The 23,508-nt window shown below is 38.8% G+C and overlaps 1 protein-coding gene and 1 pseudogene across 1 annotated transcript; both read left to right on the top strand.

Moving 5' to 3' along the window:
- Positions 1 to 1,000: 1,000 nt before the first annotated feature.
- Positions 1,001 to 16,377, top strand: RCF3 (RNA-binding KH domain-containing protein). Its single transcript, XM_089142669.1, has 8 exons — positions 1,001 to 2,192; positions 12,738 to 13,226; positions 13,708 to 13,956; positions 14,338 to 14,595; positions 14,754 to 14,833; positions 14,975 to 15,083; positions 15,175 to 15,301; positions 15,423 to 16,377. The coding sequence occupies exons 1-8, from the start codon at positions 1,485 to 1,487 to the stop codon at positions 15,446 to 15,448; spliced, it is 2,046 nt and encodes a 681-aa protein (XP_088998795.1). The 5' UTR covers positions 1,001 to 1,484; the 3' UTR covers positions 15,449 to 16,377.
- Positions 16,378 to 18,467: 2,090 nt separating this feature from the next.
- LOC149030376 (bidirectional sugar transporter SWEET4-like) lies at positions 18,468 to 19,697 on the top strand (annotated as a pseudogene).
- Positions 19,698 to 23,508: the final 3,811 nt, after the last annotated feature.

Here is a 23,508-nt window from a genome sequence, read left to right on the forward strand (position 1 = left end):
AGGTACAAGACTTAAACTATGCATATCTTTTCTCGTTACTTCTCTTAAGGTTATTTTTGCTTTGCCCTTAACTTTTCTAGTTCTTCTGATTTAAATTATATCACTTCTCCATACAATAACATTTATAGATCTCCATTGAATGTGATCATGAAACCTTAAACGACTTTCTCGTATCTTATCATTTATGAGAACAATTCTCAGACCATTGACATTTATAGATCTCCATTGAATGTGATCATGCAACCTTAAACGACTTTCTCGTATCTTATCATTTATGAGAACAATTCTCAGACCATTGACATTTATAGATCTCCATTGAATGTGATCATGCAACCTTAAACGACTTTCTCGTATCTTATCACTTATGGAAACAATTCTCAGACCAACGCTAATATAATCATTTTTTATTTTTTCCTTTATAGTTTTATCATTCATCCATCTTATCATCATCATTTTTTTACCATACCATAGGCCATAGGGACGAGACTCACCTTTGAATACTAATAAAATAAATGTAAGTTGAGACTCTAATTGGTTCCATATGTGAACTCAACCTCTATTTTGAGATAGAAAATTATAAAGAGAGCGCAACCTTTGTAAAAATTTAGAAGAAATCACTATTTTATACACATGTCTTCCCGTAACATTAGGAAGATTATAATTTTTTTTTGACTGAAAATTTTAATCTCAAGACTATGAGACATTGGCGCAATTCAACTTTAGTGCTATGCATTTAATATTGTTGTCGACGGTGGAGATCAAGATTTCGACAGTTCGTTTCAATTTTCACTACTTGTAAAATAGACGATTGAGATTTGATATCCACCATTCGGCAATATCTGATGTGCATTTAATGCGCAACATTCAAGTTTACTCGATGGACTTGTGATACGTGTGTATTAGCTTTAGTAAAAATTCTATTCTAATTACCAAAACGAAATAGGACTCGTCATGGAACAGAAAAAAGCATCCAAGTATTTATAAAACTAACATAAAATTGGATGATTAGTTTAAAAATCAATAATTAGTAGCTCTTCTTCACTCGTCACTCCTCACGGTAAGCCCACGACAGCCAGTTTGAGAGGGAAGGATGGTGAGATAAGAGAGCTTCTTGGCTCCTCCGATAAACACCCAAATACCGAACCCTTTAAATTACTGACTCAGCTTTGCTTCTTCTTCATGCTCTGCAACTGATCACATTCTCAGCTTCAGATATACTTTTCGAATCCAAGCTCAAATTTTCCATCGAATTTCTGAAGAACTAGATACGAAAACCAAGGCAAACACCATCAGAAACCCTAAGACTCGGCAGGAACATTAGTGACAGACTGAGACACAGATAAACCCCTAAATCATCAGATGACGGAGCTGCATCAGTATTCGGTTCATCAAGAACTAAAGAAGTAAAGCGGAAACTTTATGAATCACTGAAGCAGCAAAACAAACGAATATTGGAAACCCTAGACAAGTTTTTTTTTGTAGGAATGGAGAGATCCAGATCGAAAAGAAACCACTATTACGATCAGAACTACGATTCCCAAACCCTAGCAAGGACAAAACCTCGGTACCGTCATCATAACAACAATCAAAGCCATCATTTTAACAACGGTACCACCATTCACCACCGCCGTGGCGGCGGTAGCGGTGGCCGTTTATCCAAAGGTCCGGGAGCCGGACTCTCTCCTACTGCGACTACCTGTTATCGGATCTTATGTCATGACATGAAAGTCGGTGGTGTGATTGGTAAGTCCGGCAGCATCATCAAGGCAATCCGTCAAGAAACCGGCGCTTGGATCAATGTTCATGCACTCATGCCCGGCGATGAAGAGCGGATTATTGAGATCTCTGACGCCCGTCGACGTGACTCCGATGGACGTGGTCCATCTTTCTCTCCGGCACAGGAGGCGCTGCTTATGATCCACGAAAGGATTATGGCAAGTGATACTGAATTTGGTTTTGGATATGATGCGGGTGTTGATGATGATGAGGACAATTATGGTTCTCGAGGCGGCAGCAGTGCTGGTCGTGTTGCCACCAGACTTGTTGTTTCAAGGATGCATGTCGGATGTTTGTTAGGCAAGGGTGGGAAGATCATCGAGCAAATGAGGATGGAGACAAAGACTCAAATTCGAATCCTCCCAAGGGATCATAATCTGCCCCGGTGTGTTTCAATGTCGGAGGAGATTGTTCAGGTACCGTTGCCTTTTCGTTGTGTTACATGGTCTGGTTTACGTTTGTTTAGCCCCGTAATTCCTTTAAGAAAAGCGTTTTCTGTGGTAGACGTTGCTGGAAGATAATGCAACTTCTATAAAATATACTGGAGTTCTTTCGCTTTAAATTATGAAGTACATAAGTTTTAACACCTGAGAAGAAACGGGAGAACAGCTCAGTAATTTGCAGCGGTGTTGGAAGTCTATAATAAGTCTACAATAAATGGAGTAGTTGTTAATACAAACGCTACTGTTTAGATAAATATGCATTCATATTGTTCGAAAAATATCCTGATTCAGAAGTTAGAATTGAAGAATGACATTTTTTTTAATGCAAGATTGGAATGGAGAGAGCGTGCAATTGAAACCTTGAGACCTCAGACATGCCATACAAATCCTGTTATCAAGAATGATAAAAATGCCTGTATATATTTACGTTCCTATTGCTATTGTGCTTATTTTGATTTGATTATCATAGTGCTTGAGGAACATTTTTAGCGGCAAGTTCAGTTGTTCTTTTTCTCCTTATAATGTTGACCAAAGCACAGCACATGTTGAAGACAGCTTTGGGAGAACCTACATAGGATAATTAAATGTTTGGATTTCTACACCCTGTTCCTAAATCCTAGCTGTTGATCATAAAAAATGGTCTACCTGTTCTGCGTCCAGATAAAACTTGTAACATACGACAATAGAGCTGCATAGGATTCCCAAACTCCTGATATTAATCTTAATGAAATTGAGGTGATCTTCGTGTGGGCCAAATGAAATGTTGACTTCCTTTAGTTTTGTTTGGCATTTCCTCTAAATTTGTCTTAGGATATCATGGCAAAAGTTTGATGAGAAAACCGACTGGAAGAAGGATGATGCATTTGACAAGGTTTGACATCATGTCTCTACCTTGGAATAAGATTGGATCTTTGGAACTTAACTGTTTATATAATAATAACAACAGAGTGAAGGTGTGTACTGGGATATGTCACTGCTTCAATGAGATGGACTGTGTTGTTATATTAAATTCCATTACTGCTTGAGATGGGTTTTCCTTTTATTGCTGAAAGCCCAAACTGATTGAATCAATGATTTGCCTCTGCTGGTTTGACATTCTCTATTTAATTGTTCTTGCAACTGTTGCGGGCTGCCGGTGGTATTGGCTGCAGCCATGTAGACCACACACTATTTGTTTGTTGTTGCTACTGATGCTGCTCCACTGATGTTCCCTTTTTCTTCTTTTTTTGTGAGTTATCATGGTTATCTCCTTCTTGTTCTCTGTTCCTGTCTTGAAGTATAAAAACTGCATTGCGGGCTGTTGTTATTAGGACAGTTGCAGATTTTCATCTCTTTTTTTTTTGTTATAATTTTGATCTCCTAAATCTCTGGCTTTCAACTTTACCCCTGTCATTTTAATTTAAGATTAGTTCAACTAAGAACCACTACAGTAGGATCATAGATGAGATTGAATGGATTAAGGTTTCATCAACAAAATCTCTATCTAATCAGATCTCATGAAGCTGTTGTAGCTCTGCCAACCAGCATTGTAGTGATAGGAATCTTAAGATCTCAACGAAATTGTGATCTCAGCAGCGACTGATTTGATGAAATCCTAGACTGATAAGAGAAAAACTAGTAGCAAATACTAAACAGGCAGTTTGAATGAGTTAAAATTAGGTTTCAACTCAAATCTAGGGTCAGGGGTTGGGTTTAATGGAATTTAGAGTTCATGATGGATAGATGGATGGATGGGGCTAGGATTTGGATCGAATTCTCAATGCTTGGTGTAGGGATGGAAATCGTGTCCAAGTTTGGGATAATTTGGATGGTTGATTTGTGCTGTGGGGTATTTGGATCTTGAGAATGTTTCCCGGTGATGGATGGAAATGCATTGTTGAGTCTGTAAAGAATTTGGGAATTTTCTTAGGTGATGATTAGGATGTTGTTAGTAAGATGTCTGTTGGCTTGTCAAGTAATCCGGGATATGGGTAGAAGTCTTATCTTTTGAGATTGGTTAGGAGAAGATAGGTTATTTCTTGTGAGGTGAAGTCCTTGGACAAGATTAAAGATCTTGATCTTGAACTTGAAGGGGATCTTCAAGAACTTCCAATAAAGCTTCAACTAGAACCTCCCAAGGCTTCACACCCTTCCAGAGTCCCCTAGATCAAGCACTGATACCACCAGCTGATCCACCGAGGCTTCACACTGTGAGGTGTTTATTGGACCCCGAATCTTCTTTACTAATGTCAAAATTTGTGTTGAATATTTTCCCTCTTGCAACTTTATTTTATGAGACCAACAAATAGATTTAGCTTTAAAAAGGAAAAGCCTAATCCAATTCTTAGCTTATTAGGTAAGTTAAACTGATCAGGAACTAGAAATTAGCCTCAAAACAAAAAGTCTTAATCAAGCCTCACTAAGCACTTCCCAAAAACTACTTAAAAATGAATATTTCCTTAGACAAATATTGGAATTTCCTAATTCCTAAGACACCTTAAGTTGAACCACTGGTTCAAAATCAGCTCAATTTAAAAACTTAAGAAATAAATTGAGTATGAGAAATAAAACCACTAATCGCCTATGTTACCTGACTCTTACCTTTTTTTTTTTTTTTTGGATGAATGAATAATTAAATTAAAGCCAAGAAAGAACAGAGATGAAAGGGGGGGGGGGAGCCAGCCTTCAAGAAGGAAACCGGAAGGAGCAAAGACCCTAGGAGACAACAATAGGCCTGTTCCTTGGGGAATCATCATTAGGGGGATGGGGGATAGAAATAAGCCTAGTAGAAATATCAAAACAGAGGCATTCCAAATAGTGTCAATAGAGCAAGATTTGGAAGTCCATCTTCTAAGATTGCGCCCACCATAGATGATGGACAGTGGCACAGAAAACAGGCTTGCCAATCCGGTCACAAATGGAGGAATCTGAAAAAAATTGCAAGACCCAAGACCAATCCCTAGCAAAGCCAAAGGAACGCTGTCAGCTAGGCCATATAGAAGCTAGGGCTTTTCTCCAAAGGGAACTGGAGAAAGGGCAAGAGAAGAAAAGGTGTTCAAGGTCCTTTGAACCATTCCAACAAAGAATGCAATTTGGGTTAACTAGGATATGATGGCTAATTAGGAGGGATTGGGTGGGGAGGGAAAGGTTCAGGGCTCTCCAAAGGGTGAGAGAGTGACGGGGGATATGACCTTTAAACCAAACCAAAGGGGGCCAGGGTGGAGGGGGATCAAAGGAGGTTCCATGCTGAGGAAGTGGAGAAGGTTTTGGTGGGGGACGGGAGCCAAAAAGTGAGGTCATGAGGGGAATCCAAGGGGTTAGGAAGCGAATCCCAGACTTGTGTGAGTCTTGGGTGGGGGGAGGGGACTAGGAGCTAGCGGAGATGGAGGAGGAAAGAGGGGTGGACTTGGGGATGCGGGTATCAAAGACAGTGTGAGAGCTAAGGAGGATGAAAAGGATGCCCATCAGATGCCACGGGTCGAGCCAAAAGGAGGTAGAGGAGCCAATGGAGATCGCAGAAAGAGTGTGCGGTCTCAAAAGAAGGAGCTTTCTCCAAACCCAAGAAGGGTTGGAAAGTATGAGGGTGGACCAAAAGGAGTCGAATCTAAGAAGGTAGGAGTAAACCTAATTGACCCAAATGGAATCCTACTTGGAAGCAGTTTTCCAGATGAGTTTAAGGAGACAAGCTAGATTGACATCCAGGATACGACAAATGCCAAGACCACCTTTAGCTTTTAGACGGCAGATGGCCGACCAACTAACAGGATGGAGAAAGCGTGAAGTTTCTTGACCCTTCCAAAGGAAAGCACAAAAAGAGAGATTCCATAGCATGGATGGTGGATTTGGGGATAGAGAAGATGCTGCACCAATAGAGGTAGGAAGAATGGAGGACAGAATGAATGAGCACAACTCGACCAGCGAAAGAAAGGAGCTTGCCCTTCCAGAGTTGAAGCTTCTTGCGGATGTGGTCGAGCATAAGGGAGCAGTGGTGACGAGTGAGTCTATCGGGGATAAGGGGGAGACCAAGGTAGACAACCGGGAAGGAACTTCGTTTGAAGCCAGTGAGATGGAGTAGGGAGCTACGTATCGGGTCTGAAATATGAGAGAAAAAATGATAGATTTATCAAGATTGATCCGAAGACTGGAGAGGGAGTCAAAGAGAGAGGGCAGAGAGGATGGAGGAGATGGACAAATGATAGGCTTTGGAGAAAATCATTAAACCATCAGCAAAAGCAATGTGAGTGAGATTGAGGGACTTACATTTGGGAATGAGGGAAATGAGAAGATAGTCGTTTCGATTGGAGGATACGGGAGAGAATGTCCATGGCAAGGGAGAAAAAGTAAGGGGAAAGGGGGCAACCTTGGCAGACACCAACACAAGAAGGGAAGTACCCTACAGGAGAACCATTAGTGATGATGGAGAAGTGGAGTGTGGATATGCAGTTCTCAATCCAATGGATAAAGGGGGGCAGGAATCCCATGGAAGAGAGGACATCACTAATGAAGTCCCAACGAATAGAATCAAAGGCTTTATGGAGGTCAACCTTCAGGAGAACAGCAGGGGAGTAGGACCACCTATCAAAATCACAATCAATCTCTGCACAAAGGAGAATGTTATCTGCAATACTACAACCAGAGATAAAAGAGGATTGGTTGGTACTCACGAGTAAGGGCATGACTTTTTTTAGTGTATTCGCTACGACCTTAGCAATGAATTTATAGAGGAGGTTGTAAAGGGAAATGGGGCAGAAACCCGAGAGAGAGGAAGCACTTTTTGGGGATAAGACACAAGAAAGTTTGGTTAATGGAGGAAAGCTGAGAAGGATTGAAGAAGAAACTATGTATGGCTCTCACAAGGTCTCCCTCAATGAGGTCCCAAGAAGAGAGGAAGAAACCCATATTGAAGCCATTAGGCCTAGGAGCACGATTAGCTTTATGGGATCGGATGGCCAAAAGAATTTCCTCAAAAGAAGGGATGGCATAGAGAGATGAAATAGAGGAAGGGTCAAGGAATTTATCGAGGAGACCAAGGGGAAAAGGGGTGCGGGAGGGAGGGAGGGAGGGAGGGAGGGGAGAGGAGATTGTAGAAGGAGACAACTTTAGACTTGGTACTAGGGGGATCGAAGATCCTAAAACTGTTGCTAGCAAGGAGGATGGGAATGGAGTTGTGATTGAGGCGAGCTTTAAGGGAATGATGCAAGTTAGCAGTATTGGAATCCCCGAGCTCAAGCCATTTGATTCTAACTTTTTGGCAAAGGAAGCTTTCTTCTTGGGAGACAAGGGAGGCGAGTTCCCTGGAAAGTGATTTCTTATTGTCTGCCAAGGAAGAATTGAAAGAGTCATCTTGAAGGAGGTACTGGGCTTTAAAGGAGATCCGAGCGACACGAAGTGACCCTAGAGGAGATATTTTCAAAAGTAGAAGAGTTCCAAGTACGAAGGGCTTCTTTGCTATTCCTAAGCTTACGGGCAATGTATTATGATAAAAAGCCTTGGGTTTAAAGGCCCAATGTGTATATAACCCAATCCTAGACTTACTCATTAGCACAGGATAGTTGATGAATCTGCGTTAAGATTACCTTGACGATTATAGGTTGCGACAAAACACCAATCCTAGTTGATGTCAAAATAGAAACTTCTAGAAATAAGAATAACAAACTGAAATTAAAAGCTACCTAAATGAAATAAAAAAATACTTCTTAAATTGAAATTAGAAACTAAACTATGGCAGCATTATGATGGAATCCTTCTTCACCTGATGGGCCCACAAGATCTTCTAAATACCTCCCCACACAAGACAACTATGGGCTGTGATACTGTTTATGTGATTAGTAAATTGAACAGTGGTGAACAGTGTTTTGGTCTTCCCTTCCCTTCATATTTCAATCTATATCACTTTTCCAGCCATTTAAATGAAATCCATCCTTTTATGGTGAAGATGTCTGCAAAGAGCTTCAGTGCTGCGTACAGTGACGATGGAATGAGTGGTTGAGGTCGAAATCTCGACCACCTTTTTTTTATTTTTATTATTTATTTTTATTAACTTTTTTAATCATACCTACCTATAACCCCCCCCCCCCAAAAAAAAATGCAAAACAAGTGGTTGAGATTTCGACCTCAACCACTTGGTTTGATCGTGGCCATACGCAGCTTAGTGCTGCCCATTTAATGCGCAGCACTGAAGTTGAGCCCAGAGATGTCTAATCCAACGTTCATGAAGAATCTTCAGTTGGAATTGGAGTGCAATAACAGCCAATTGTTACTACCACCTCTGCTTAGCTCTAACACCAGATAATATAGGGTAATCATTCATATGAGAACTAATCCACAGTAGGATCAATGAGAAGATTGAATTGGTTAGGGTTTCAGCAATAACATCCCTATCAAATTAAATCTTGTGATGCTGTTGTGGTTCTCCCTATGAACAATGTAGCCATAAGATCTCAGCCGATTAATCACCAGCTGATTGTGCTTTCAGCAGTATCAGATTATGATCAACTATAGGTTGCAGCAGGATACCAAATATACAAATTGATTGGAAATTAAAAGAAGAAAAAGATAGAAGAAAATGGATAGAAGGATAGGGTATGCTATCTCAGATGTTGAAACAATGGTCTCTCTGTGATCTCGAGCTATCTAATTGCAATTTCATTGATTTACTGCTGTCGGAGGGTTATTAGGGCATTGCTTTATATAGACTCAAGGGTTGAGCTCAAAATAGAAGTGTTTGCTACAATGTGACGTACAACCATGATAGAGACTTTCTGTGAATATGGTCTGCCATACATTAAACTAGCAACTCCTACAAACAACAATAGTAAGAAACAGAAATTGGAAGATACCCAAATGAAACAAAATATCATTTCTAATGGCAGCATTAGAATATATTCTTTCTCTTCACTTGATGGGCCTACAAGATCTTCTAACAGGCATCCTCACTATAGACAATTTTGGGCTGGGGCACTATTCAGGTTACATTACTATAAATATGTGTTGGTCTTTTTTTCTTCATATGTAGGTCTACATCACCTTACCTCTAAATCCAATCTTGTCTTTAGTTTACTTCGCTTCTAACTATACATTTTCTGAATAATTAATAAATTACAATTCTTTGCATGTTCCACTGTGAATAATTGAAGACTATCTCATGCGTGGTTGTTGGTTTTTGATTCTTTATTTCCCATACTATCCCTATCTTTCTCCTTATTTCAGTCATATCTATTAATTATCTTTACTTCTAAGTATGTCCCTGCACAATAAATACTAATCCTACCATATCCTCTCTTCTTTACTTATATCTTTGAAAATTATGGTTTATTATCAGATTGCCAACCCTGTTGTCAAAGCAACACCTAGGCATCCTGGCCCTTTTTTGGGTCAAGGTGACCTGGTGTCCCCTTGCTTGGTGTCACCTTGGTTTTCTTTGTCCTCTATTGCCTCACCTCGCCTTGTCACATTGACAGTTATGATTGCCACAACTTCTAAATTGAGTTTTACCTCTCCTGGGCAGACCCATCATTTGTTTTAAACCTGATATTGTATACCTTGATTATAGTGGGTGCATACTCATTTTAGGGTATTGGACCTCAATTGACATCGGTTTGGGGTTTACAAATTTTCAAAGATCTGTACTTGCATGGAAATTATCATTGATTGGATTTCATTTGCAATCATGAGCGGTTACTGCTGATTATTTAGAGATACTCTTGAATACTGGATTTTTTTTGTTCATGATGTTCATCCTTTGAGATGTTGATTATTCGTCATCATTTGTCTGTGTGTCATGCTATACATGAGAGGGAGATTGGAGATTCTCATTTTTCAAGTCATGAACCCAACACTATCTTAAAATGACTTATTATTATTAATAATTTGTTTTATGTCATTGGCAATAATTGTATCTTAGCATTCAACAACGAAGCATAGTTATCTGGTATACCACAGCCTAATGTTGCTTGGTTCATGACACCCCAACGTTGTCTGGCCCCAACAATCTTCTGCTGCTTCTTGGTTCGCAGAAACTATACTGCTTACTTTTCAGCAGTAAGACGTAGTACCTGATGCTGTGTAGTCCCCAGCAACTGATGCTGCTACTTCGTTTACAGATACCTATACTTCCTGGTTTTCAGTGGATCTAGTATTTGCTATACATTTTAATTATGTGATTTTTGTTAGTCAGATATCATTGTTACCATGTTGATTGGAGTGCTTCCTTTAGAAGAGTTTTAAGTATAGCCATTGGGGCTGCACTTTTATTCCAAACAATGCCCCCAGCGCTGGCCAAACATGTAATTCGATCGGTATCTCACTTTATCTTTGTTTCAGCTACTTAGTACTTTCCTTTATCTGGGAAGACATTCTATGTAGCTATTGATTGCAATGCACTTATCTTTCTTTAGGAGATTGCTACCTGCTGACTACCCTACCTCCTATTGTATAGCCATTGGATGCTGCACTTTCGTCTCTCTTTGAGAAGATGACTACTTGTTACAACCTACCTTCTTTGAGAGAAAGGCCTTTAATTGTTGGTTCTGCTATGATATTGTGGATTGCTGTTTGTTTTCATTGCTGCTTATTCATGCTCATTGCTGGTTGAATTTTTATTTGAAAAGAATAGAATTGTCTACTGATGTTGTTGATGATTAATGTGTTTGAATTAATAATGCTACCTGATGAAGTTCTCCCTGTGCTCACTGGTGTCTGCCACTGTTGTTGGTGCTGGAGACTGATGTAGCTTTTAATATTTGTTCTTCTTGTCTCAAGATGGAGCCTTTGATGTGCATACACAAGTTTGATGCGGAATATTAAGATTTGTCATGGTAGGGTGTTCCCCTAATGTGATATTGCTGTTTATATCTTCAGTTATTTTGTTTGACCCTGCCTAGATAGTACTTTCTTCCTATGAGAATTATACTATGATACCAGGATTTTTGTTTCCATGATGATTATGCTTTGTAATAGTATTTATATATACAATGGAGGGAGAGGGAGGCCACCTGGTACAAATGACTGCTTTTTGTAGGCAGTCTCATCTCTTTTCTATACTTGTACTGGTTATAGATTCTGTTTTAGTTGAATTGTTATGCATTAGGTTTTTCAATTCTCATTCTTCCTTGTGCAAGTGCCAGAGTAAAGGACTTCTGTAGCGGCAATAAGTCCACTGCACTTGGTTTAGTTGGAATGTGTCGTTGGTGGCTTCTGCTGTGATTTGTTTCAGAAACGGTTTCATTAGTGATAAGAAAGTTTACATTTACTTAAATCTTGTTAAGCAGTGCTAGTTTGTGACTGTGAGAAGACGGTTTCATTAGTGATAAAAAAGTTTACATTTACTTAAATCTTGTTAAGCAGCGGTAGTTTGTTACTGTGAGAAGTGGGAAGCATATGATGATTCCTAGCGATGAGGTTTTTACACGGATTTGTAAGGTTTTTTCATGCTAAAAGAACATCAAGAGTGCATTTTGTTTCATCCTTGATATGTTTTAATACCATTTTGAGTCCTGTTGTAGTAACTGATACTTGGTTTACATCCAAGAGGTTTTTTGGTTTTCAGGTCATATAATGGTTGTGACTCACACGTTTTGCCATTTCAGTTAACACCTTCTGGCGGTGGTTTCTTTCAACAGTTCTTCTTGTTTTTGTGGTTTCTAGCCAGTGAATTCATGAGTAATTTGTCTTATCTTATCCATTTATATTTCAGACTAGAACCAGCTTTTGCAATTGACCAGCAAGCATATTTGAGACCACCAAGATCCCTTCTTAAAATCAATTCCCCCCCCCCCCCCCCCTGCGTCTTCTAATTACCTTCGGCTGTTTATCAGCACTATCCTCTAGTTGTTCCCACCTGCTTTGTTTTAATTCAAGAAGACATATCTTTCTTCAGGAACTCATGGTAACTGCTGTTAGTCTCACCATAAACCTGAGTGAAAACAAATTTGTCCTATCTGAACTCCATTTTTTTCCCTTCCTAAATTTTTATCTGATAAAGTTAAACCTCTTTTCTTTCTTTTTTTTCACCTTTAAAACTCTAGAGCTTATTAACCAATTGAATTGATCTTCCCCTGACTTGGCATATTGGACAAAGTGGGTTTTGTATGTTCCTGAAGCAACTGATTACACAGGGTTACTCATGCTAAAAAACACACTGGGTTAGTAACCCCAAGTCATTAGTTGTTTTCTAGTTAAATCATTTTCGGATTTCCTGGCAAATTATTTATATTCAGAATGTTTATTATTAGACGTACTAGACAGATTCACAAATAAGGGGGAAATGAAGTTCCTGTTTTCATTTTTTTAGTTTCTTTGAAATGTCTGTCTTCCTTAATAGAAGGTAGTTTATACTTGTATGATATACTTAGACAAAGAGGATTGCTTTTATGGTTTGTAAAGGATCTGTTGGAAGCTTGATATTTTTGAGCTCTGTGACTAATAGCTCCCCTAGCTGGCATGGGATTGGGTAAATAAATTTGGTGTTCTCTGTATTTTTGGTACATAGAGGAGCTGCTTTATGCTTTTAAAACTCTAATAACAATAGTCCTCTTTCAGGTTGTGGGTGATGTTAATGCCGTGAAGAAAGCTATAGCAATTATTTCATCACGCTTGAAAGAGAGCCAGCTCCGTGACCGTAGTCATTTCCAAGGACGGGTACATTCACCGGATCGGTTTTTTCCTTCTGATGATGATTTCAGTCCACACATAAGCCATATGTCTCATAGATTACCCATGGATGAGGCCACATTAGGACCACGGTCTTCTGCAGGTTTGCCCAGTCTGAGAAGCAGCTCATATGGCTCACGTACATCTGGCTATGCATTTGAGTCTGGAGCTGGTTCCATGGAAGACCAACAGTCACAGCTATTCTCGGGAGACGACCTTGTGTTTCGAATTCTTTGCCCTTATGACAGGGTAGAGCGTGTAATGGGAGAGGCCAATGGGATTGTGGAATTGCTCAGGGATGAAATTGGTGTAGATGTTAGAGTTGATGATCCTGTTTCCGGATCAGAGGAGCAGATAATCATTGTTACTTCTGATGAGGTACTCTCTCTCTCTCCATAGTCTCGATGTACACATGCTCACAATCACACTTTTGATATAAGCACGCTGGGAGTGAATTACAATCCTTATTCCTGGCTGTACTTCAGTTCCTTCTTTCTGATTTTGTGAAATCACTGGAGTAATGTCATGTGTTTCAACTATGTATATCACCATAAAGGTTCTGAGTAGACTTTAGGATGTACAGTCATTAAGACAAATGGTTTTAGAAGTTTGAGGAAAATTGGCTCAGGATGCCTACCCAAAATATCATTAGGATGGTACTTACATTGAGGCAACATGGCTGGCTTTAATGTGAGCTGCTTTTATTTGAGGTTTTCTTAATTATTTTGGACGTGTTTGTAAATTTTCAAGGGATGTGTTTAGTCTGGTTAGGGGTGACTTTCCATGTAGTTGCTTATTGCAAATTGGTGGGTGCTTAATTTTGACTTGATCCTGATGTTTCTACTTTATTATATGCTAGGCTCCTGATGATGAACTGTTTCCAGCTCAAGAAGCTTTGTTACATATTCAGAGTCATATGGTAGATCTTGTCCCAGACAAAGATAACATTGTGACAACTAGGTTGATTGTGCCATCTAGTGAAGTTGGATGTTTAGAGGGGCGAGATGGTTCATTATCGGAGCTGAATCGACTAACTGCTGCCAATATAAGCATACTTCCCCGAGATGAACTTCCCATATGTGTTCAAGAGGCTGATGAGCTTGTACAGGTTTGTTTTCACCACCTTAAATGGTTGTACCAGGGCAATGGAAGCTTATGCATCATAGATGCATTTTCCCTTGCAGTGCTATCCAGAACTTCTGGTTGGACCTTATATAGGATGTGTGAGACCACCTAATCCAGATATAGTCCCATCCATCTAACCTATGAGGCTGCAGATTTTCTAAGGCAGACATTAATTGTTCTTGCCATAGTGCAACCATTGGGTAGCAGATGCAAAACATGGAAACAACCTCTCTGCAGAGTGGGAAGGCTCCATGGGGGTTCTCCCTCCCAGACCCAGGAGTGGTGGGAGCTAGGTGCACTAGGATGCTTTTTTCTTTCATGTAGAAAGAATGGATTCAGTATCATGATAGAATGAACATTACAGATAGTGGGAGAGATAAGAGCAGCCCGGGATGCTCTTGTTGAGGTGACGTCAAGGCTTCGGAGTTACTTGTATCGTGATCCGTCTTTTTCAAAGGATTTCTTACCACCTTCCACCTCAGCAACAGTTGCAGCTGGGAGTATGTTTGGATTTGAGGCTGCTTCGCCCAGTAGAATTCCAAGCCGTGAAAATTTCCAGGGAACTGACACTCCTGCAGGGTATCAGACTGTGCAGAGAGGAACAAATTCACGGACATCAAAGGTAATACCAATAAAAGAATTGGAAATTGCATTTTTGGTGCATTTTCCATGTTTCTAGCATCCTGTCTTGCAGCTTCGTCTTACTGATGCAGTTGCAATATTTTTTCTGTATCAGCCATTATTTGTTATTTTCTAGTGACTAGAGCTTCATTGTTATAGGAAGCTGGAGCATCTGGTAGTGGATCATTGGACCGAATTGAAGGTGATATTCGTGAAGATATGCCAAGTGTGCTGAATAGGTAATGATTTCTCAGTTTTCTCATCGCACTACTGGGGGAGTGGCCTTCTATTTAGTTTTTATCTTCCCCCACTCAAAAGTATTGGCCTATCTTTTACTGCTGTATTTACCTGTAATTAGAATTCCTTCTTTTGTTTATCAGAATTGCTGTGCCTCTTGTCACTAGAAGCACACTTGAAGTTGTACTCCCAGAGCATGCCATTCCGAAGCTCATAATGAGATCCGGAAACAAGCTTGCACAGATTAGTGAGGTGCTTACTTCCTTTTTTTACCCTCTTTCCGATCTAATGACTTATAAAGTGATTTAGATACTTTATTCTAATTTGGACTTCATCGATATAGTTGTCTGGAGCAAGTGTTAGTCTTGTAGAAGATAGACCTGAGCTGACTGAAAAAATTATTCAAATATCCGGTACTCCAGAACAGGCTGAGAGAGCCCAGAGCCTACTTCAAGGGTTTATTCTGAGCAGTAAGTTCTCTATTTCACTTCTCTTCCGATACCAAGAATTCAACCTTATTATCCATCATGTATTTTTTCATTTTATGTGCAAGTCACTAGTATAATTCAAGTGGTCCTCATTTTTTTTCAGCACAAGAAGATGGTCCATCAGGCTAAATATGAAAGTGGGGTTGCAGAAAGTGAAGGACGAGAAGTTGGTTACAATTTTGTTTCCATCACGAAATTGGAAGAGATTGTTCCAGTTTCATTTGGTAATCTGATCTACTAATGCGACCCTGAGAGTTATTTAATCTATTTCGTAATTTCTTGTACAGAAAAGGTATGTGTAGCATTCGTGCTGCAGCTTGGAGATTATTTCTCTGAAGCTTAATTAATCGGAACTTTAGGGAGATTAAAGCAGAGGATATTTGGCAGACGAAGGTCTCTCCATATTGGAATGGATATATTTTCTCCTGATGGATAAAAATATGGTGGAAATCTTGGTGCCCTGCTGGAAAATGTGTTTTCTCTCCTCTTTTTTCTTTTCTGATGAAAGTACACTTTGCATGACGCGAAACAAAATTTCTGCTATTTTGCTCCACCCGTCTCTTAACTTGTGAAACAGAACCATCAACGTGAAGCACTCCTATAGAGATTTGAGGCAAAGACACGAGAATTTACCCGTTGTTTTCCTGTTCCTTTCATTTTTAATTTTAGCTCCCGATTTTGTTCATGATGATGAAGATTCAAGAGTTTGTTTTTCGCTTTCCTGGTTAAGCAGCAAGCGATTATTTTCTGTTATGTCACTGGCACTACATTTTCACAACAATCTCGTTATCCTCCTCATCTTGAACTTGAACCACGGAAGGGAAAGAGTCTTTGTACCTGAGTTTTTGAGGGCACAAGGGTCCAGTTCCTGGTTTCAGATTTGGTGTCTACTAGGATTAGGCCGTAAATCAAGATCTGCGGGTTCTTATTTCTACAGAGATGGGATCTTCTGTTGAAAATTTATTCGGTACAATTTTTACTAGGAAATTGACTTCCTCCCTCTGCATAGGAAGAGATCAAAGGGGTTAAGATTAATTAAAATAAAAACAAATTATCATCTAAATCTAACCTAATGGACAAAATGAAAATTCATTTTCTGTCTGGGTAAAGGATTGTGACATTGTGTTTCTTTCAATATACATTTACCTCTCTCTCCTATACTTTTATCACCCGTGTTTAAGAAGGGTTGCAGTTTAATTTATTAATGCTCAAAGTTAGGTCTCCTCGTAAAGATAAGGTGGAGGGATGTGAAGATCTAGATTCATTTTTATACTGGGTTTCTCTCCCTAGGTCTTCTACTGAAAAATAAAAAATAAAAATAAAAAAAAAAGTCGAAAAATTTGGGTATCAAGTTATAAATAATAGGTTTCATTTTAGAGTGTGGATCATCTCCTCTAACTGCATTTCAACAACAAATTATGTGGAGTCCACAAGTAAAAAATTATAAAATATTTTAAAATATATATTTCATCATCTTCACCAAGTGGGCACTCTGTAAATTGTGATCAACAACCGGGTACATGCCGCTCAACCAAAGAAAGATGATGGAGAGCTGCCCGAAATGGGCACTAAATACTTTTCGGGAGATCTCCTCCAAATCACTGGTATGACTATCAAAATCGTGAGCATCAACATGTAGGTTTCAGATCCAAGTGGTAGTCTTAGGGCCCTTCACCATTGTTCTTGAGAAATGACCTGGTCTGGCCCATTCTTCAAAAGAAGTTTTTAAACTTCTAGTTCCGGCGAACGAATAATCATTGAGTCCTCTTTTTGGATAACACATACAAAGAGACCTGCCAACTAGTTAAATAATTAGTGAACCTCTAGGAGATATAGATATTTAGAATAAGTTCCTTTCTTTCCTATCTCCCTTCTATCTATTTTCTTTAGTTATTCACTAGAGCAATTATCCTGTCGGGGGAGATGATCCAGACTCTTCATTTCAACCAATAAAAAGGGGATCATTTCGAGATTTTAAGTTTGACCGAGAGTCATTTTCAAGGTGAATACACCATAAACCCCATCTTTTTCTCTCAAGGCAAAAGCTACAGGTTTGGATCTTCTACACATGTTTCAAAAATTATGGTTAGTTTTCACTTATATCCAACCTTGAAGTAAGATTTTTTAGGTGGAGTTAGCTAAAATGGAATTTAACACCATTAATCACTGTTTTTTGAAATGAGGTTCATCCGGGCCAGCTTGCGCGCACTCACGACTACATCCTCAAGGCACTTTTTTATATAATTAATATTGGCGGGACTTCGAGTAAAGAATCCAATCATACGCGTAAAGAATATTGGAAGTAACCTTTCTTTCCCCATATTTGTAGCTTCAGCTATCGGTTATTAGCTTGAAAAGTCAAAAAATTTTGGAGACGTCTTATATTCACCGCTATACAATGTAGATTCAGTCTCATTTTCCTTGGTATGAGCCGCAAGGTGGAGCACAAGAAATAAAGATTCCAAAGCCCAAGCCAGTTGTGATCATCAGGCATGTTTGGTGAACCATAAATAACAAGTGATTAATATCATTAGCCGGTACATGATGTGTTCACAGGTGGAAGGAGAGAAATTTGGTGTCAGATCGAGTGTATAACAAATCCTTCTGAAGTCCTTTCAAGGAATTCATGGTCAAGTCCTGTTAATTGAATTTAGTTATTATTAATTACTTTACCGTTGTACAACTCCAACTTCATGTGAACTCACAGTGTAGCCATGAACAACCTACTTGGGTTAGTCTGTTGATGTTAATTAACATAACCCACCATAGTTAAAGACCCATTAAGAAAAAATAGCGTTGCTGCCTCATCCTTTTCCATATGGTATCTCTTCTTTGAAACAATCCCAATTCAGCAAGTAAGTATTCTTTTTTCATTCTATTCTTGGCAATTGGTTTATTATCTAAAAAACCATCCAGGAAACAATCACTATCTGAAAATTTAGTAGGGTTTTAACAATTTTGAGTGCAATTTTATGTTCCAATCTTCCATATTAACTGTTTCTCTGTATGTTCAATTTTATGTAGAGAAACCAATGCATGCCCTGCAGGTGACCAACCACAATCTTAACCCAAGAAGCTTTTACGTGCTTGTCCATACTTCTATAACAGCCGTGCTTCCATAACAGCAGCTTTGATCATCCGCATTCTTCTTCTTCTTAAGCTTTTGCTTCCAGCTATGGTTTCTGCAGAAGTTGCTCGAACCGCCATTGGCATCTTAGGTGGGTGAATTGGGTTTCTGAGTAAATTGTTTTTCATTTCATGTAAATAGAAATTCTTAACATGGATTTGCTTTTCGGCAGGCAACATTACTTCCCTGATCTTGTTCTTGTCACCAGTGTAAGCTTGGAATACGTTTTACATACTCTCTCTCTCTCTCCACATCCCCTTTAAGCTAAGTGGTTTGTTCTTTTGATGAATTTCAGGCCAACATTCATTCAAATATGGAAGAAAGGGTCGGTTGAGCAGTTCTCACCAGCACCATACTTGGCCACTCTTCTGAATTGCATGATTTGGTTGCTGTATGGGCTGCCACTAGTGCATCCTAATAGTATGCTATTGATAACCATTAATGGATCTGGGTTTTTGATACAACTCACATTTGTGCTTCTCTTCCTCTTCTACTCTGATGGGAGAAAGAGGTTCAGAGTGCTTGTAGTGTTGCTGGTAGAGTTTGCATTTGTTGCATTGGTCACCATTCTTGTCCTAACTCTGGCACACACGGTTGCTTATCGCTCTCTTGTAGTTGGAAGTGTTTGTGTCTTCTTTGGGACTTTAATGTATGCAGCACCCTTATCAGTCATGGTCAGTATGAGAGTGTGCATGATCAAACAAATCCTTTTTTTTTTTTTCCTCTTTCTTTCTTCGCAAGCTTGGTTATTTTTCTCTTGAAATATTGCATTCTCATGCATGAAGCTTTCTGGGTTTCCAACAATGGATGATGCAGAAATTGGTGATCACCACAAGAAGCATTGAGTACATGCCGTTTTTTCTCTCCCTTGCTTCCTTCGTCAATGCCATTTGCTGGACTGGTTATGCTGTCATTCGATTTGATCTCTTTATAACTGTAATTTACAACTTCAAAATTCATCTGCTTCTCTCTCTCTCTCATTCATATGGATTTAACCAGTTAATGAGCTTGTGGCATTTTTTGGTTGTTCCATGATGCAGATTCCTAATAGCTTGGGAACTCTCTTTGGGTTGGTGCAACTGATATTGTATGCCAAGTTCTATAAATCCACGCAGAAACAAATAGATGACAGGAAGTTGCAGGGCGTAGGTAACATAAGGCTACCGAATGTGGTTCTAAGACTCGAAGAAGATGCTCAACAACCCAACTCTTCGAAATGATAATCTAGTTTCTGAGATACCTGAGCCATGATCTTACATTTCACTCACACTGCCACAACAGAAATACCATTATTTGGTCACTAATCCCAGATAGTGTTTCTTTTGTTCCTTACTATCTCAAATTTCATTTAATAGAAATAAACAATAAAAAAAGGAGTAGTTCTTCATATCCGTTCTTGCAAATATGTGGATTAATTTTCCCAACCAGAAAACTTACTTTGGGGCTTAGATGTTAATTATATGTAACATGTTCCGTTTGCTTCCTCATTCACAGATAATGGAAATCTCACTACTATACCTAACTGTATGTGTGGGATAGGTGATCTCACCTGAAACAAAGCAGTGTTGTCTCCTGAAATATCTCCTCATGCACTCAAAATGCCAATTGATTTGAAATTACACCACTATCTCAATACTGTTTTCGCTTATAAAAGCAAGTTTTATCAAACGCCTATAAAAGTGTATATACTTCCAGAAATACTCAAAAACTACTTTTATTGTATCCATCTAGATTTTTATTTCAAACGAATGAAGACCTTTATGATAACCCACCAAGTATTTATACTTTGAAAAACACCAGAAACAGTTTTGATTGTTTCTGGAAGTAGAAATAATTTTTTAGGTGTTGGATTAAATTTGCTTATGAGAGTGAAAACACTAGCAACATGGTTTTAGCAGCTGAGTTCATATCAAGGTAAAACATATCGCCAAAAATCGGTGAAATTTTGCCGATTTTTGGTAGTTTCGTTGACGAGCGATATAAAAAAGCGATCGAAAATGAATTTTTCTATATGTCGCCAGAGAAAATCGCCGATTTTCCGGTGAATCAGCGAAAATCGTTGAAATCTCATTGGATCTCTGTCTTTTTCTTCAAATCTTTGAGTTGGATCAGATGTTTAGTTGAAGGAGAAGAAGAAAAAAGAAAGAAGGAAAGAAAGAGAAAGAAACATAAGAGAACCAATAGCAACGGTAGTGCTAAAACAGAACCACCAACTGCATTACCACCGCATATACCACCACACGCACCCAAGCAGGCACGTAGAAACACACAGAGAGAAAGAGAGTTGGATGATTCTAAACCAAGATCCCTAAAATTTCTGATGTCTTCTCTAACATACCAGTCGGAAAAGGTGCAAAGGATTTGCCGCAACTTGTTGCCGCAACTTGTTTTGATGACCTCCAGATCGTCAAAACCACAACCTAGTCATCTTCTGCGATGCCCCAACTTGGATCCAGGGTTCGAAACTTTGAATTTTGACATTGATTTCAAGCGAACTTTTGGCGAGATTTCACCTAGTTCGCGTAAACCGGCCCCCTCAAAATCGCGAGATTCCGGTGACCTAGCACCCCTCAAAATTTCACACCTTGGTTCATATGTTTAGAATGTCAAATTCCATGAATACTCTTCTTTGAATTCTTCCCCTTTAACCTAACACACCCCCAAGTTTTGCTTCAAATTCGATTATTAAACACATAGTTCGAATTCGAATCTAGTATCCGTCAAATGTGTAAATTTATGGCCCAATTCGAATTTGCTTAGTTAATCGGATTTTTGGATAATATATGATTGAAATTCAAAGTAATCGGATGGATAAAAATATTTGAGTGAGTTAGAAAATCCAATACTGGATAATAGTAACAAATATCCTAGGCAAAAAGCTTGTCTTAATTGATAAAAGGAATTAGAAAAGATGAAACAAAATAAACAAACCAATAGGAGCACTTGAAGAGAAAAGAAAGAAAAAAAACAACTGCTAAATTGACTAGTAAAATATCCCCACGATATTTCAAATAAGCAACCACTACTTTCAAAAGCTTAATCTATTCATTTTTTTTTTTATTTTTTATTTTGTGTCAAGAGACATTTATTTGAAAGAAAAACCCCTAGGGTAGTTACAACCTTTAAGGTCAAAATATAAAGGCCAATGTATGGGGGGGGGGGGGGGTAGGGGGGAGAAAAAAAGGAAAATAAAGAAGATTGTGAGCAAGCAGCAAAAGAAGCCAATCGATCAACAACACTATTTCCTTCTCTTTTTTTTTTTTTTTTACTATTTCCTTCTCAAGGGTATGCTTAAATGAAATAAAATCAAACTTGTTCTTCAACATCTGAATGTCCTCAATGATATGTATGATGCTCCATGGCTTCGATGTTTATTGGTGGTTAATGATGTTGATAATAGTTTCATTATCACCTTCAAATATTACTCTCTTCAGGTTCTTTGAAAGTGCCACTTGGAGAGCCATCCTTAAGGCTTCGACTTCAGCTTGAAAGGCTTTGAGGTTACCTTTAGGGAATGCAAAGCAGAGAATGAAATGTCCTAGATGATTTCGAACAACTCCTCCAATTCCAGAAATGTATTGATCATCAGTAAGTTTAATGGATGATCCGTCTATATTGAATTTGATGCAATTCTTGGGAGGGGCTGTCCACTGAATGTTTTTTCTTTTCATCTTTTCGATAGCTTTGAAATTGGTGGAGTGAAGGAATTCATCATTTAAAGATTGAGTCAGCCACCATGCGCGTCTTGGACTTTTGAAAGGCTCTCCATGACCTACCTTATTGAAAGAAGACCAGATAATCCACACAGTAGTAATATGTAATGTAAGTGCAGTACCTGTAGGTGAATTTTTGTTTGTAACAGCAATCCATTTGGATAATTGGTCAACAATGTCTAAGGTATGATTCCACCAGCAGATTCTAAATTGATTCCATATATGTCTTGAATATTGACATTTCAAGAAGATATGATTAATGTTAGCTATTTCAGTTGAATATAGAGAACATAAATCTGAAACATTACATCTTCTGTTCTTATGAAGGCTAGGGGTGGGTAGCTTCTGATGCAGTAACTTCCATGTGAAATGAATGATCCTCGAGGTTAAGGGTAGGTGCCAAAGTTTCAACCATGGGATAGAGTACTGCTGGGCAGAACTATTGCTGAAAAATTTATATGCTGAAGCAACAATGAAGTTACCAGTGGTGGTTTGATCCCAGATAATGCAATCTTTCTTCATGGTGAGAGGGAGAGGTATGTTGAATATGTGTTCCGCAATCTCAGGACTCCACCATTCAAGAACAAGATCATGATTCCAAGATTGAGCATCATTGTTTATGAATGAAGATACTTTACCAGGAACATTCTGAGGAAGAGGATGAAGAGCCTGCAACCGGAGAGATGGGTGGATCCATCTATTACTCCAAGGATCAATATCATTACCATTACCAACTTGATGAAAAATGTGATCCTTCATAAAATCTCACTTTAATGAGAGATTTCCGGCTCCAAGAAGAGGATTGCTTGACATTAGCTTGAAGGAAATTGCAATTCTGAAAATACTTCCCTTTCATAACTCTGAACCATAAGGAGTCTTTTTCAAAAATAAGATCCCATACTTTCCTGGCAATAAGTGCAAAGTTGAAAGCCTCCAACTTCTTGATATTTAGTCCTCCGTATCTCTTAGGCTGACAAATGATGTTCCAACTAATGGTGTGAAGATGATTATTATCACCATTAGACCCAAAAAAAAAAAAAAGCTCATGTCGGTCGTCTCAAGAGAAGCAATAATTTTTTTAGGCAAGATGAAACATGAAATGTAGTGGTTAGGCATAGCTTGAGTAACTAATTGAATAAGGATTGCTTTTCTAGCATAGCTCAAAAGGTTTGCCTTCAAACGCTGCAATTTTTTATTGACCCTCTCAATAAGCCCCAAGCAGTGCTGTTGTTTGAGCTTACCACTGAATAGAGGTATACCCAAGTAGAGATCAAGTTCAGAAGTTGGAATCATATTGAACTTTTCTGACCCAAAGCTTCTTTTTTATTTGATTGGGAGTGCTTTTGCTG

This window comes from Hakea prostrata, chromosome 1, assembly GCF_041222555.1.
Source record: "Hakea prostrata isolate BN-2017 chromosome 1, UWA_Hpros_2, whole genome shotgun sequence".
Taxonomy (NCBI): Eukaryota; Viridiplantae; Streptophyta; class Magnoliopsida; order Proteales; family Proteaceae; genus Hakea; species Hakea prostrata.

What these genes read in the sequence shown, in the direction of transcription:
- RCF3 (XM_089142669.1), top strand. Translation starts at nt 1,485, where the DNA reads ATGGAGAGATCCAGATCGAAAAGAAACCACTATTACGATCAGAACTAC. An exon ending in TCATTGTTACTTCTGATGAG is followed by an intron (nt 13,227 to 13,707) that starts GTACTCTCTCTC and finishes ATTATATGCTAG; the next exon opens with GCTCCTGATGATGAACTGTT. An exon ending in TCAAGGGTTTATTCTGAGCA is followed by an intron (nt 15,302 to 15,422) that starts GTAAGTTCTCTA and finishes ATTTTTTTTCAG; the next exon opens with CACAAGAAGATGGTCCATCA.